Source organism: Peromyscus maniculatus, chromosome 1 (assembly GCF_049852395.1).
Source record: "Peromyscus maniculatus bairdii isolate BWxNUB_F1_BW_parent chromosome 1, HU_Pman_BW_mat_3.1, whole genome shotgun sequence".
NCBI lineage: Eukaryota > Metazoa > Chordata > Mammalia > Rodentia > Cricetidae > Peromyscus > Peromyscus maniculatus.
In genome coordinates this window covers 188,632,003-188,649,686 of record NC_134852.1, presented here as the reverse complement: position 1 = coordinate 188,649,686, position 17,684 = coordinate 188,632,003, and the positions used below count along the sequence as shown (strand labels likewise).

Sequence of the window (17,684 nt, the reverse complement as noted above, 5' to 3'; positions counted from 1 at the left end):
CACTGCTGCCTTCATGGGGAGCACTCCTGCTCCACCAGTGCTGCCTTCATAGGGAGCACGCCCACTTCTAGTAGCCTTCCCTTGGTGGTATACAAGAGGGAAAAAAATAGTCCCAAAGTTCCCAGCCTTCCCTATATATAGGCCCTCTGAACATGCCTTTGCCGTTCTTCACTTGGTCAAGAGGTGGAGTCTAGATCTTTGAGAATTCCCAATCCCAAGAATAGGGACTACCCCAGAAAATTGCTTAGACCAAAAGGAACATGGGACAAATAACACTGACCTTGGACCTAACCTAGGTTTTAAGAAGTACTGCAGTTCTGCTCCATGTACATCAATCAGCTAGGGGAGTGCTCCACTGCCCTGCTGAGGCAGCCCCAGATCACTGCACTGGCAGTCCACCCCAACACATGGCAGAACCCAGTAGTTAACTGAATGAGCAGGAATGAGCAAAGCCAAGACCAGATTGCTCACTAACCCACACCGCTGCCGAGGAGAAAGGAATGCTTGCCATCTGAAGCACTAATTTAGAGGTGGTTTGTCACACAGCAATAGCTAACATTCCCACTCTTCGAATCTCTACAATGCTGGTTCTTTTCTAAAAATGAATGCTCTCCATTTCATTTTCTGAGAAACTTAAGACAGTTTGACTCTTCCAGCTCCCTAGATACAAACTTATTTATCTAGGCATTCTTCTAGTTTTCTTTTCCTGATAATACATAACCCTTCTTTTTCCTGGCTCTGTTTCTTCAGCCCATTCTGTTGCTTCTACAACACCTGCTCTTACTTCATTTTCATCCTGCTTTAACAGCATTACTATTCTTTGACATCAAACTCTAAAGAAGCAAAATCTATTCCCTAAATGTCTTTTAAAGCTATTTCTGGAGCTGGAGAGATGGCTCAGCAGTTAAGAGTACTTGATGCTCTTGCACTGGACTGGAGGTCAGTTCCTAGCACCCACACTGGATGGCTCATAACTGTCTGTTTTTCAATCTGAAAAAATTTGAAGAGTATAGTCTGTTACTTCTATTTCATACTGCTACTTGCTGTTTTACCTTCCTCAACTGTGGTGGTATTGTGTTCCCCAAAATATTGTGCACCCTAATAAACTTATCTGGGGTCAGAGACAGAACAGCCATTAGATACAAAGGCTAGAAAGGGGTGGCACTCACACCTCTAATCCTAGCATTCCAGAGGCAGAAATCCATCTGGGATCTCTGTGAGTTCAAGGCCACATTGGAAACAGCCAGGCATGGTGACTCACACCTTTAATCCCAGGGAGTGAGCCTTTAATCCCAGGGAGTGGTGGTAGAAAGCAGAAAGGTATATAAGGTGTGAAGACCAGAAACTAGAAGCATTAGCTGGTTAAGCTTTTAGGTTTTGAGCAGCACAGTTCAGCTGAGAGCCACTCGGATATGAGGACACAGAGGCTTCCAGTCTGAGGAAACAAGACCAGCTGAGAAGCTGGCCAGGTGAGGTTAGCTGTGGCTTGTTCTGTCTCTCTGATCATCCAGCATTTCACCCCAATAACTGGCCCCAGGTTTGATTTTATTAATAAGACCCTTTAAGATTCCTGCTTCACTCAACTCCCTATAATTGGTCCCTATGACCAGTATAGTTTCACAGCTATCTGACAGCATGGCTTCATACCAACTCCCTGAAATTCCCTTTCCTCATTATGTTTTTCCCTGTCTGTTCTATGTGCCTAAATATTTTTTTTTTATCCATACTAAAGTCATCCCCCAGTGCTGGGGAGCAGGTTCCTGGACTCTTCACAGACACCAAATCTGGATGGTCAAGTTCTTCATATAAAACACTGCAGGATGTCATATCTAATACACATCTTCCTATAGATTCAAACCAGCTGGGTCTGCATATAGCAATACAATGTGAATGCATTGGTTAATTTTATTGTTTGGGGATAATGACAATTAAATGCTGAGTACAGAATCAATTTTTCTTGCACATATATCTGATGGGCACAGTTGGCCAAATCCACTGGAGGAAAAACCCAGCCATAAGGAGGGCTGAGTATTCCCTGTAGCTCTCTATAGACGCCACCTTCCTTCTTTCAGTGTTTCTGTGGGCCATGTGTCTGGGCTCCTCATCTATTTTTGTAGCTTTAAACTAACATGTGGGCAGTTAGGTCTAGTCTGAATTTCCAATAGATGCTGAACAACTCAGTCACCTGCTGTTACCCACTTATGTGGATACCCACTGTCTCATCAAATCCCTCCAGGGCAACACAGAACACCCCTTAGCTACCTCCCTTTCTTAAAGTTTTAAATGATACTACAACACTCCCAAAGAGGCTCAAAGGGAAAGGATTCACTTTGTTCTTTCTTCCACTTTTCACCGAGACTTACTCTCAGCTACTTCTTGGTCTGTCTCCCACATATCCTTTCTTAACCACTTCACATCATCCTTCCATTCTTAGGTACCATCACACATCAATCTCTTTTCTCCCAGCATACATTTTTTTTTCTTACTATTGCCTTCCTGATAATTTTATTACCAATACAGTTATCCAATCTAGTTCACCTGCATCTGAAAATAACTCAACTGAAGTCACTCTGAAAAGCCCAAGAGAATGTTGTCATTTTAATTGCAGATACATTTCCTAAATATTATGTAATCTTATTTCAAACTTTTATTAAAAGATTTAAAAATGAAGTAAAATGCTTTAAATGCCCAACTTATGCTCAAATAGAATAATAAATGATAAAGATTACAAATGTATACAATTAAAATCAGACAAATTATGAAGTATATTTCTTTACCTCAACATTTCTAATGGATTTGTTTCATGAACTTGGTTGCCACACCTTGGACAATCATTGCTGTCTTCAAAGTGCTGGACAATACAGGTCTTACAGACTACAAAGAGACAAGACAGTAGGTTAAAATTAAACTCTACAAACCTCTAAAATTACACCACCCAAATAAAGCCTAACAAGTCAAAGCCCACGGCTACAATATCAAAAGACAATTCCAATTTACTTATTGTTCCTATTAATATATTTATAAACTAAATACGTTCTATTCGTAGCCTATTAAAAAACAGGTACATTTTACATAAAAGGGTCTTTTTTCATTTAAACAAGTAAAAGTTGTTGATTTTGCTTTAATTTCTTTTGTTAAAAGTTTGATTGCAATATAACTCGTTCTCAATAAAACCTGAATGGGTGGACATGTAGCTCAATGGTAAAGCATATCATGCCTGTGAGGTCCTGGGTTTAATTTAATCCACAGCAATGGAAAAAACAAAACCCTGGAGAGGATTACTTATACTGCCAGGGTGGTTCCCGGGACAAGTAGCAGTTATGACAGGATTTCTGGGCCTTGCAGAGCATGATGAATCTGTGCTCGCAGGTGCCATAGGGACACAAAGCACACAGACTAGGAAATGGTTGTCATGTTGGCACAAAGGCACAAGAGGTGAACTGGAAGAATGGCTGAGAAATGGACAAGGGTAAATAGAATTTTAAATAAAGATTCTAAATAAAGAATAGAAGTTTGGAGCCATGTGTCAACATAGCCCACATTTCCTCTGAACAGTACTAATCTCTGTGGTCATGAGTTCCCTTTTACCTTTTACCTATGTTTCTGTTACCTAGTAAGCCAACTGTTCTGTCCAAATGTGTCCTTATGCAAATTTCAGCAACTGAACTATAAAACTGCAATCCAATTCCTATCCCAGTAATTCCTTTTCCCATATTATTTCTCTACATAATCTCCAATTGTCTCTGGGTATACACCCGCTACCCTTCCTTCATTTTACAATCATCCTCCACACTGCTCCTTTCCCTCTCCTTATATCCCACACACTCTGACAGAAGTAAAGTCTATCTAAATGAATGGTCAAGAGCAAACACCAAGATTCCTACCACTGAGATTAGGTCTGCAAACTCAAGCATATCTCATTGCCTAGAGCAACAATAGGAAAAATTCTGCCAGGCATTTAAATTTAAAATTACTTAGTACATATGGGAAATAACATCTATTTCATTTATTCAATGAACTGAATGTGAGGTATTATACTAGGAGCTGGCAATACAGGAATAAATGACAAAGTCCCCATCCTTAAAAAATGTAATTATGCTTAGAAAGGCATACAAATTTTAGTTAATGGTAAGTGGTAGTCTTATCTTCCCTGCCCTTAAAAAGGTAGAGGCAGAGTCCTGATGTCTGGCAGTTGTTTAGATGCAATGATCAGGGCAGGCCTCCTAAGACGGTGACATCTAAACAGATCTATGTTGTTTGATAAGGGCACTTAGGTCCCATACTATCTTTCTCTTTATTCCAACAGTCAAGGATAGTAACCTCTTCACTATAATTCTCCTGAAATCTAGATGAAAGACAACATCAGAAAACATGATTAAAAAATAAGACAATAAAAACCCAATGTATAATACAGAAGTATGTCTTGTTCTTCAAGATATCCTGACACCTAAAGAGTGCATAAAAAGTGTTTGTTTGTTTGATACAGGGCCTCATGTAGCTCAGGCTATGAATTCATTATTCTTGATCCTCCTATTTCCAGCCCCACAGTACCTGGGATTACACATAAGCACTGCCAACCTAGATTCCAAAAGGGTTCTCAAAATGTTTGTTCAAAAGTCAAAATAATCTCTCAGAGGGATGCCTTGTTAAAACAGAGACATAATTCCTTTAGAAAATTCCTGGTATGTGCTCTTTCCCCAGAGTCATTAGATAACTGAAACTTAAGGTGTGTGTGTGTGGGGGGGGGGGGTAGATAAGAAACAGGAGTAAAGGGTTTTTGACAAAGCCTAATAATGCTAATACTGACCTAGAGCTCTGATTTTTGTGGTTCAAAAGTTTTATCACACTTAATGAATTCAGCAATCTATGGTTGTCTACCAACCTTGACCAAACACAGGTACATGCCATGCCCAGAGCAAATCCTTATTAGACCAGCCAAGACACTAAGGGTAAGGCTATCCTCCCAGGGACACCAATGCTAATCTAAGTTATCTGATCAAAGGGACATAAAGTTGAAGCATCCAAAGGTACACCGAGTTCTAAAAATAAGATGTGTGAGCTGCTTGTGACCAAAGCAACAACCAGTACCTGAACACTGATGAGAAATACTTATCTAAATTGTAGATCTGTATTGTTCAATATGGTAGTCACTGGTCACATGCTGTTACTGAGCACCTGAAATGTGGTTAATTTGAGATGTATTTGTGATTGTAAATACACACTAGATTTAAAATATTTAATTAAAAATAACCTAAATAATTTTTATGTTATTACAAGTTGGAATGACAATTATTTTAGATATATTGGGTTAAATATTAAACTTGTTTCTTTTAAATGTGGCTATGAGATACTCTGTTTAACTTTTACTATTTTGTACAGATGGCTGTTTTGTCCGCATGTATGTCTGTGTACGTGTGCAGTGCCCTCAGAGGCCAGAAGACAGCATTAGATTCCCCCTGAACTGGAGTTATATTTATAGATGGTAGTGAGCCAACATGGTGTTGTCAACAGAATCTGGATCGCCTGAAAGAGCAGTCTGTGATCTTAAGCACTGAGCCATCTCTTCAGCCCTGTACTAATACTAGATATTGTTTAATTACACACGTGGGCTTTTGGGGGGTGGTGGTTAGGGACTAAATCCAGGGCCTTGCTCATGGCAGGCATGTGTTGCATCACTATGTCCCCAGCCTTGTTTAAAATTTTAGTTTGAGACAGTCCCAGTGGCTCAGGGTGGTCTTGAACTTTCTGTATAGCTCAGACACATTATGAACTTGTCTTTCCCTGCCTCAGCCACTGAGTAGCTGGAATTACAGGCATGAACCACCATGCCTATTATGGATGACAGTTATTTCTGCTGAAGAGTGTGGGAGCCCACAGAGGTTTCCTAGTGAGATTTGAGCTTGCTTTACCCCAGTAGGGCTGCATAAGGGGATGACTGGACCATGGGCCTGGGTACCAGGTGTTTGGAAGGGTATACACTTGGCTGTATCTAGCAAGGGGGAGGTCTTTTGCCTTACCTCCTGGCATTGTTATAAAAATCCCTTTTGAATAAAGTTCTGGGCCGTTGGGTATCGACCCAGGTCCTCCCAAAGCTATCCTGTGTTTCCCTCTTTCCTCTTGTTGGTAGGCCTATCATTCTACCTGGTATTTTCTCATCCCTCTCTCCTCAAGAGTTCCTATGAAAAGTGGGTCAGGACCCTCCACAGAAGAGGATGGCTCTAACTGGACAAAAACTCCCATCCCTATTTTTCCACAGGGACATTTGAGAATACAGTATTTTATTCATGGCTGCAAATGAAAAACAAGAGGCTTCTGTGGGTCTGTTCTATGAATGGCAGCACAAAGACCAAAATACAGGTTTTATGACATGAACTGGAACATTTCTAGAGGTTAAGGCTCAAAATTACCCTCAAAAATAATTACCATTTTAAAATAAGTTTAAAAAGAAAAATTTAAGATGTAGAACACATCATTTTTACCCTAGTATTCCTCAGTGTTCAAGTGACTTGGTGGCGACTGGATGGCTGTCATCATCACCAATACGTGAAAGGAATTACATACCAGCCCCATCATCCTAAATATGGATGTATGCATTGTCCAACTTCTTCTATGTACACAAGTGTGTATCCTAGTTGACAAGCAGTCCAATACATCAATTCAGTGGTTCTCAACCTTCCTAATGCTGCAACCCTTTAATACACCTCATGGTGTGGTGACCCCAATCATAAAATTATTTTCCTTGTTACTTCATAACTGTAATTTTGCTACTGTTATGAACTGCAATGTAAATATTTTCAGAGGGAGAGGTTTGCCAAAGGAGTTGCGACCCATAGATTGAAAACCACTGAATTAGATATATTAGTACAATCTAATAATTTGATTTTCACTACAACCCTATAAATTGGGTAGCAGTATTTGACCTCATACATGAAGAATATGAGCAGAGGACAAACCATGTAATAGCATGACAGTACATGGTGAAGCCAGGACTTGAATCCAGTCTGTTTAATAAACATATATCCGTATGATATATCTCTTGCTGCTCTTTTCCACTATCTATAAAATATAGAATGAGACTACCTTATTCATTTATTTGGGAGTTGTACGTTAAGTCAACTTGTAGAATTGGATCTCTTTTAGTATATTACATAAATAAACTGGCCTTTTCTAGTAGCTTATTTACGCTTTTCTTTAAAAAACAAAACTCTAGGAAATATATCTCCCTCCTGGGGCACTGTGTTTATATTACACAAATCAGAGCTTGAGGAAATCCAGGCCCAAAGTTCAATGACAATGGAAAAATATGAAATGGGAAAAAGTTTCTAATGCTTAAAAACTTTTCATCACCAGGCAACTGTGAGTTTTTAGTTTATAAACTGAAATCTAGACTAGCAATAAAGCACACTTTAAGGTACCTTAAAGAAATGTCCAGCTGTTCTCCTGGCTAACTCACCTGGCCTCTGAATGATGTTCAAAAGGCCCCAGTCTCTGGTAAGACTATGTATGGAGAGCACCAAGTCTTCCTTCTCACCAGCCACTCCAGAGATGTGGCTACAGCTGCATGAAACAGCTGGGGCAGAAGCACTTCAGCTCACCTGATGTCCTAGCTGGAAAAGCACTTCCACGATAATGCTAAAACTTGCCGAGTACTAGCCAGACGCCAGGCTCTGGGCTCAGATCTTTGTATGGATTACATTTCGGGCTCTGGCCATGCTCCTTCGACAAATGAACAATGTACTAAAGAGCCCGAGAAGACTGCTCACAGCTTCCTAACCATGCAGCAGAACTGGCATCATCCAAATTTCCCATTTTAACATCTAAAGCACAATGCAATGTTATCTTAGGATAGAGAGTATCTAGTCCCTGACCTCAAAAAGACATTTTATTGTTGCTGCGGAGTAGTGAATAAACCCAGGCCTCAAGCACGCTAGGCAAGGACTCCATACTACCCCTCCCCCACTTTGTATCTTTAATTTATCATGAGTTCACCATAAACATCAAAAGTGAAAAAAATTACTAACTCAATTCTTTACTCCCACCATTCTTCAGGTTTGAACAAGGTCAAGTACACAAATTAACAGGGAGATGGCTATTATGCTGTCTCATACAGTTTTTCTAAATTGAGATGGGCAGCACAAACTGGGCCACAGCTTTTAAAGAAGGTATCTGCAGGTTCCCTTTTGGACGAATTCAATTGCCCCGAGATTCTAACTCTGCAAAGTTCTCACTGGGGTAGCCAAAAGGTAACTGGGAAACACTGGCCAAGTGATGCATGGTGGGCAGAAACTAGTCACAAACATCTTCCTTTACAGAGCCTGTTAGATTGCCCCATTCTAGGATGGGGCTCTCTGCTGCACTATGATCAGAAGTCCTCTGTCAACCCCAAGGATAATCACTGTCACAGGATGAGATATAATCAAATAGTAGTGAGTTAGGTGCAAGCAGGGGAGCCAAAGTAGCCAAGCATGATCATTCCGGAGGATAATCCTGCCACAGACTGCCCACACGTGAATCTCACTTACTCCTGCCATTAGGCAAATGATTTATCCTGTACCTAAGTATAAGGGAGATTTACAAAGGTATCTACCTTACTCAGTTGTTATGGGGACCAAATATAATTACTGATTTATGTAGCACAAATTCTAATTGGTCATAATAGTAAAAACCCAGAGTCAGATATAGGAGTAAAAGAGAAACAGAGCCAGGTGGTGGAGGCTCATGCCTTTGATCCCAGTACTTGGGAGGCACACACACGCCTTTAATCCCAGCACTAGGGAGGTAGAGACAGGAAGTGATATGGCTGGGCAGAGAAATGAATATAAGGCGGGATGAGACAGGAGTTCATCTCCCCTTCCCGCTTTTCGGCTGAAGAGTCAGAGAGGTAAGAGGTGACTTTGGCTAGCTCCTTTGCTTCTCTAATCTTTCAGCATTTACCCCTATATCTGACTTGGGGTTTTTATTAATAAGACCACTTAGAATTCATGCTACAGGATGGTACTGTCTGGTAACGTGCAAGCTCTTGGTAAATGTGAGCTCTTTCTGCATTAGATTACTATGTGAGCATACAGTCAGAACAAGGAGAATCAACATAAAGTATTGAATACTATCAGACCATAACTAATTTGATATAACTATCTTAACAGGCATTCCACTGGAACTGGAATGTCCATCACTGTGGTTAATATCCTGCAGCCATTTCTACTCCAAGGACACTGTAATTCTGATATGATGCTTAAGACACACTGATTGCTTCACCTGGATGAAAACTATCTTCTCGTGTAGGACACTTCTTTTTCTGGGGTAATGTGGGGTGGGGTAGGTCCTTGTCCAAGATCAACTAACACTTCTCCATTAGACATTTTTTTCAGAACTTCATGTTCAGTACATTCCAGTAGTGCCCATTGAGCTAGAAGTTAGCTCACAGTCACTTCCCAATCATTTTAAAGAAACCTACTTTGATGCACTATTAAACACTGATTTCACAGCTAAATTATCCAACAACTATCTCACTTCCTTATTTTTATGGTTTGGGGGGGTATCAGCACAAAAGATACAAGGCATATTTGTTTGATATACAGCTTACCCACATTTCTTATCTATCACAGAGCCCAAGTTTCCCAGCTTTGATAGAACAAGGTAATTTAGATTTTTCTTCCTCAGCACTAATTCTGACATTACTGACCATAAAATAATCATCAGCTTTTCTCTCCTATCTTTAGCATTGCCATCTATTAGTAACAGTTCATTAAATTGCCAAGGGCTGACTTTTGTTAAAGATATCTAGTTGTATTGGTCTTACCTGTCAACTTAAAAACAATGTTTCCCTCCTTTGAGTGTATCATTTTATGTGCAATTCTTTAAAAAGAACAAAAACCAACCCAAACCAACCCAAACCAAAGAAACAAAACAATGTCTCACTATGAAATTCTGGCTGGCTGGCTGGGAGTTAGTTTCTAACTCAGAGCTTTGCCTGCCTCTGTCTCCTGAGTGCTGGATTAAAGGCATAAACAACCATGTCTGGCTCGTGCCATTCTTTTTATTTTTATTTTTGAATGCTGGAGGGCCCCTTCCACCACTGAACTAGAACCTTAATCCAAAAATCACTGTGGGTAACATTTTTCATACAGTTTTTATATTGAGGACTTTATCTGCTAATGGGTTGTAAGTAGGCTATAATTATATGCAGGAGAGGTATGTTTCCTGCTTTTCATTAACACACATTTCTACATGTGTAACTAACTCTGATTTTAAAATTCCCCAACAGCTTCAATTTGCTTCTATGAGCATCTCAGTTTTATTAATGTAAGAAACTAATATACATCTTTATTTCACCTATGCTGTTACATATAGCTTGCCTCAAAACACTATAATGATAACAACTGCGTGGTATATATGAGAATAGCATTGTTTGTCTTTTCTCCCTACTTCCTAGAATGCTGTATCCCTTTCCCACTGGGACACAGAAACAGGCAGCAAAGGTGTTGAACAGATTCAGGGCAGACTACGCTTTACTCATGATGTGGGAAACCTTAAGCTGAGTAGGAAGGGGACCCTTCTAAGCTCAGGAAGGCAGGAGAGGGGCTGCAAGTGGGAAGAGCCAGGTTAGAGTTCCAGATGCTTGTGTCACTATTCTCCTTACCAATCAGAACCGTGTTCTCACACACACGGACCCATACTTTGACTCCTCTCTGCTATGGTTTGGATGAGGTCTGCTCCATGAGAGTCTGTGTTGGGAGGCTTGGCCCCTAGGGTGATGATGCAGGAGGTGATGCATCCTGTAAAGGTGGGGTCCAGAGCAAGGTCTCTGGAGGTACTGCTTTTGAAAGGGAAGGTAGCTCTAGCAATGAGGAGTTTCTACACCAAAGTTGATAAAACCAGAGCCAGCCTGGCCCCTCCTTCCTCACTCTGCTTCCTGATTTGAGATCTAACTTTTTGCTCCTGTAAATGCTTAGGCCACAGTGTGATGGCATCTGCAGCAGTCACCAAAGGCCACACTAAATAGGCTCCTAGATTTTAAACTAGGATCTCTAAAATTTTGAGTTAAACAAACCTCTTTTCTCTGAAAGTTGCCTAGCCTTAGGTGTTTCATTATAATAATAAAACACTGCTGACTAAAAATGCCCTCTCTTCTTTGGTTACACTAGCTCAATTAAACTAAAATATTGATTATATTCAAATCCTACATATTCTGATTCTACAAGATTATAGTTGGGCATTGTAGAAGAAAAAAAAACACGAAACCACCTCTCACCCTCAATTTATGACCATGAACCTCACGAAGTGGGGTTTTCAACTGCCAGGTAGTCACATTCAATGTTCCTTGCCAGTACATCTATCTCCCCAGACGCCATCAAATCCTTCTCCCTTCTCACTCTCCACCAAATACCTCACTTCCCATTCTACTGAAATAATGAAAGCAATAATAGAATCAAAGAGAACTTGTATCAACACACATACTCTCCACTCGCACCTCTACTTTATGTCCTAACCTGCTTCTAGAACACCCATGGACCTATCACTGTACTGTCAGCCCTGTGCACTGGATGACTTATCTGTCACTTGTCATGTAGAACTTCCTATTAACAATTCTTACTAGTATCCAGGCAGGCCATTTCCTTAGTGTAAAATACACCTCTGCTGACTCTACCCCTTGCCAACTATCTCTCCATTGCTTTGTTCTCCTTTGCAATAAAACTACAAACTGATGCCTATAGACTCCCTCTCTCAAACTTACTTTATCATCCCATCTATACCTTTATTAATGTTAAGCACAGGGCTTGGATTTATCTCAGTGGTAGATGTTGTACCTAGCATTTGTGAGGCCTCAGGTTCAATTTCCAGTACCACAAAAGAAACAAAGTTTAATATACCATTCACAGTACAATGGTCAAACTAGGAAATTAAGTTTGCCATCTTTCCAAATGTACTCATTATTTTCTCTCTCTTAACAGGATCCTTACAGACAAATCTGTTCTTACTAACTTACTAACACATGTAACTCAGCTAATTTCTCCTGTTCTTAACATCCAGGGTCCTCCTACCTCTTGGCTCCTCTTTCCTTTCTCCTGGGTTAAGCCTCCTTTGGTATTCTATTCTGTAATCCATATTCATTTCCTTCATGGTTTCATTGTTATGTACGTTCTATATACTGATGGTCTTCATTAATAATAAGCATGGATCTACCTTCAAAGCATATTCAGAATCTGACATTTTACCAGCATCACCACATTGGTACAAATCATCACCATCCCTTTCCTGAAATGCTGCACTAAGATCCTGACATTTCTATTTTCAGTAGAGTAACTTAGGTGGTTCTATTAACTATAATCTAGTTTGTATTATTCCTTTACTCAACCATTCATGAAATGGGTCTTCATTTCCCTCAGAAGAAACAAAACAAAAGCCACCCAATTCTTTGAATGTGCAGAACCTGTGGCCCACAGCCATCCCCACCTCATCTCTGAACTTTTATTCCCTTGCTGATGTGTAGCTGAACTGGCCTCCTCGTCCCTTTTCAACGTGCCACACTCACACTCAAGTCTTTGATCTTGGTATTCCCTCTGCCTGGAACTTCTTTCTCTGATATCTGACAGGCTAGCTTCTCGATCACAAAGTCCGTTCAAACGTGACTGACTGAATGAAGCTTTTCCTGGATACAGACGTTCATAAATTGTAGCACCTTCTTGAGTGTCCAATTCCCTTTGCCCAGTTTGACCTTCCCTTTTCTACAGCATATAGTGACAACCTTCTAATATACACTACGATTTGCTTACTACAAACTCTACTGCCTACTATGTCCCAAGTATCTAGACCAGAATCTGAATGAGAACAGGCTCAACAGACATGTACAGACAAAGGAAGCCATAGGGTTAAGATAGTAAAGGTAGCCCAGATTCCAGGCCTAACTCCACCACTGTAGTCCAGTCAGAAAGAAGCCTACATTGTCAACTGGAGGAATTCTGAGTCCAGCAAATCAAAATGCACTCATTCCGAACATAACTAATATCTAACAAGAATCATTTTCTCTATCAATCAGCAGTTGAGTATTCTGAGGAAGTTTTTTTTTTTTTTTTTTTTTTTTTTTTTTTTTTTTTGGTTTTTCGAGACAGGGTTTCTCTGTGTAGCTTTGCGCCTTTCCTGGAACTCACTTGGTAGCCCAGGCTGGCCTCGAACTCAGAGATCCACCTGGCTCTGCCTCCCGAGTGCTGGGATTAAAGGCGTGCGCCACCACCGCCCGGCAGTTTTTTTTTTTTTTTACACACTTAATTTCTTTTATACAATAGTCTGTTGAAAATTAGTATGTATAAAACAAAGCAATTGTGAAGATTCTTCAAAGTATCCAAAAGAAACCATTTCTTCCTACAATGTTAGACTGCAGCTTTTCAGTTTACATTCAGCCTTTGTGCTGGGTTCTTACTTAATATTGTTTATTTACCATTATCTCTAGTACCGATGACCTTCTGTTACATACTTTGACCTCAGTCCAACACTGGTGGCAGTTCTAATTCACTCTGGCCCATATTTACTATCAGACATCAATATACAAGACAATTTCACTTTTTAAATTGTTATCCCTTCATTTATCCATCTGTGTCTCCAACAATGATGCTTTGCTCAATAAAGTTGAAGTTCCAGGCAGAGGGAATACCAAGCAAGATCAAAGACTTGAGTATGAGTGTGGCACGTTGAAAAGGGACGAGGAGGCCAGTTCAGCTACACATCAGCAAGGGAATAAAAGTTCAGAGATGAGGTGGGGATGGCTGTAGGCCACAGGTTCTGCACATTCAAAGATTTAGGTGATTTATTCCTCACTATCTCATAGCTTCAAAATAAAAAAGATCTATAAGCATAACATAATTCATCTTTAACATTATAATTAACAGCTAGTACCTAGACTGTTTTAAAATAACTTTCTAAAAGTCATCAAAATGAACACTGTAATCACTTTTATTAATGAATGCCAAAAATGCTACCTGAAGTTTAACACCAGTATGATGATGTCTGCAACCTATGACACTGTATGTGTACCTATGTATGTAGGTAATAGATTGGTAATATAATTTCAATTTGGAAATTTTAGTTTTCTCAATAAAAACAGATTTTTCCCTCTCAAACTAAAACTCTTATTAAGAAAACAGAAATTTCATCAAAAATGTCATTTTTTCATTAGGATAGCTATTCAATTCAGAACTAATAGTAGATTCATATCCTTACTGAGTATCTAGTAACACCTCATGAAATTAAATTTTTCTCCCATATGTAATTAATGTTACTTAATGGGTATTAAAAATAAAGCGAAGTGGATGAAGAAAGAAGAAAGTTGGGGAAATGTCATAATGCATTTGCAGATGTGCCTGAGTCAGACAGCAGAACTGAGCACCCAGCTCTGGTTTTTGTTTTTGTTTTTACTGGCCATTTCTTATTTCTCAGTCCTCTTTCTGCAAGAAGAGTTTGAAATAAGGATCTGAAATACACTTTCCTCAAGCCTTTCTGAAGCCTGTGTCTTCCTATTCTTTGGTCTCTGGTGAATAGCAACAACCAAGAAAGGCTTTTCTCTGCTTCATTTCCCCCACAGCATTTGTTCTACACAGAACCTGAAATTTCATTCTTTTCTTGCCTGTTGTCTGTCTACCCTATCAGAGCATAGGCTCTAGGAGGTCATAGGCTGGGCCTGTCATGTTTGTTTCTGTTTCCTGTGGTAAGACTAATGTCTGCCACATGAAAGTGCCAATAAACACTTGCTGAATGACCAAATAATACTGCCCAGCTATAAGGTGTGTTGATTAGATTAAATATGACAATGAAAAGAAAGCTTGAACTCCCCATGACAAACATTCAATAAACAATAGCTATGGCTTCAATCTTTTATTAGCAATGACTTTAATGACTGTGACTGTCTAATTTAAGAAATGCTAGAATGACAATGCTCTGGTGCAGAGTGGTGCCTGTCAGACTCCAGTATAACAGTCACCTAGAGGGCTTGTTAATACAGACTTCTGGCTTATCCCCAGAGGTTCTGAGTCCACAGGTCTAGAGTGAAGCCCAAGAATTTGCACTGCTAATGAGTTCCCAGGTGACACTGTTGCTCATGGATGCTGATAGCCTGGAGACTGCACTTTACAAAGCCAGAGTATGGGGTGTAAGATTTTAGTATTAAATATCTTACTACCTTAACTGAGTAGTAGTCATACGGTTATGATATTCAGAAACAATAAATGGGCTGGAGAGAAGATGGCTCATCATTTCTCAGTGTGTACTACTCTTAATACAGTTACAGAGGACCTGAGTTTGGTTACTAACTCTCTGCTGGGCAGCTCACAATCATTTGCAACTCCAGCTCCATGGGATCTGACGCTTTCTTATGGCTTCTGTGGGTACCTACATTCATGTGCAAAAACCCAGACAGACACATACATAAAAATTTTTAAAAATCTTTAAAACAAAAACCAATGAATAATTAAAATTTGCCATCATGATTAGGCTACTCCTGCATTCTCTTACATTTACTTGTGTGTGTGTGTGTGTGTGTGTGTGTGTGTGTGTGTGTGTGTGTGTGTGTTCCAATCAGTCTTGGTGATCTTTGTGAGTTCGAGGCCAACCTGGTCTACAGTCTTGGTACCTTAACCTGCTGAGTCAACTCCTCCATTCTTATTGTTGTGATACATCACCAGGTTCTTCATAGTAACATCAACTGTATCTTTCAGTGAACCTGCCTTCTTTGTATAAGTTAAAAATTAATACAATACTGTTTTGTTCCAAGGGATTACTGCCATAATTTCTGAAAGGACAGAAATAAGAAACTAAGTACCACATAACTTTTTTTGTACTACAGAATTTCATGTCTATGAACACATTTTCTCCCTAACTATAACATTTCTACAGGAGCCTTGATCTAGAAAGGGTTAAGAACCAACGCACTGCATTTATCACATCTGAGCTTTTGGAATGAAGGTCCTTTGTCCTTAAGTGATAAGTCTTTTATTTTGTCAACAATGTATACAATCACTAGTATATACACCCTAGGCAACTCACAAACACTTCTTGGGGCCTGTTATAAGACAGAAGATAACCTCTGGAGTAGAACCATCAAACATTAGTTCCCACTCTAGAGTCCATCTCTTTCTCTAATACTCACAGATGTCTGCCTCAGTTGATTCTAGGGTAGGTTTTTAAAATTCATAACTACTGCCGGGTGGTGGTGGTGGTGGTGGCGGCGGCGGCGGCGGCGGCGGCGGCGGCGGCGGCGGCGGCGCAGCATGCCTTTAGTCCCAGCACTCGGGAGGCAGAGCCAGGCAGATCTTTGTGAGTTCGAGGCCAGCCTGGTCTACAGAGCAAGATCCAGGAAAGGCGCAAAGCTACACAGAGAAACCCTGTCTCAAAAAACCACAAAAAAAACCCCAAACCAAAAAACCGTAAGTACTAACAATCATTGTGTTCATGTCCTTCAAGTTAGCTAGCACTGCATTTGAATAGCTGAAAGGAAAAACACGGTAATCAATCATTAACTGTGCGTTTCAGCTTGTATTACACACTCACCAGATATGAAGGAGACACTTAACCTACATCTGCGTAGAAGGAGAGAGGCATGTAAGAGATAGAACTTAGAGGAACTGAGTATTTAGTTAAAGGATGGATAACTGCTAGCAGGGAGCAGAGCAAAGGAAGTTCATGCAAGGAAGAGAGAACCTGAACCAAGTGTCTCCCCTGTGTGTGGTGTAGTGGAGAAGGAGAGGCAGGGGCAAACAATCACAGATGAAGAGCTTTAGTTCATCCGGGAGGCAGCAGCGTACCTTTGGGACATTTTCTGGCCAAGATGAAAAGTAAGTGACAGACATTAATTATGTCTTTAGAAACAGCCACCCTGATACTGGTTTAAAATGTGCCACAGTGGGTCTGGTGAGAAGGAAGGAGGACTTGAATGAGAACAGTAGCAGTGGGGGGAGGGGAGAATCATGCCTGCTAGAACACCCACCTACCCGGCTTCCTGGGGTCACTGGGAAAGAATCTACTACAGCTATTTGGCTAGACCAGAGTAATTCCTTACTACATTCTAAGTCTTATCCTTAGACCCACAGATAAGTGTAGCTATCAGCCCTCATCAAAGAAGCCCGTATTTATACCAAATGGAGATCATCACAGAAAGCCACAAAAGGACACAATGCAGAGAGCAGTGGATCATGGGGGACACATAGCTATCACAGCTCCTGTGTCTGTGGCTCGGGAACTTTGCATAAGAAGAGAGTGGAAAGATTGTAAGAGCCAGAATACTAGGAATTCTGCTGTGAAAACAGTCTCTCCTAGAAATGGCTGCATAAACAAGACTGGAAAATGACAGTATCAATGGGCATATCAAAGTGGAAGGAGGAAAAGCTCAATGCGTTCCCAATACCAGACAAAGAAGAACTACAGGTGACTAATGACTGCTGGGAGAATTAGCCTCTCCTCGACATGAGCCCTCTTATAGGCTGTCCAATGCAGAGTGGTCATCCCTGAAACCATATACACACGAACAACAAAACAGACTCAGCAGGCTGTATTTGTTTATTTATTTGTGTATATAAGTATGTGTACAAATATATGTAGCAATAATAAAGAAAAGAGGTGCTATCAACTTGACAGTGGAAGGGACATGGAAGGAGCTGAAGGAGGGTACCTGGCAGGGGCTGGAGGGAGGAAAGAGAAAG

The 17,684-nt window shown here is 40.4% G+C and overlaps 1 protein-coding gene across 5 annotated transcripts in view; it reads right to left on the bottom strand.

Annotated features, from left to right (window-relative positions):
• Positions 1-17,684, bottom strand: part of Pcgf5 (polycomb group ring finger 5) — a 120,288-nt gene that overhangs the window by 25,186 nt on the left and 77,418 nt on the right. For all 5 annotated transcript variants that reach the window (XM_076562737.1, XM_076562730.1, XM_076562751.1 and 2 more), the window contains exon 3: positions 2,778-2,874. In XM_076562737.1, the coding sequence (XP_076418852.1) occupies positions 2,778-2,874 (97 nt within the window). The remainder of the gene's footprint in view (positions 1-2,777; positions 2,875-17,684) is intronic.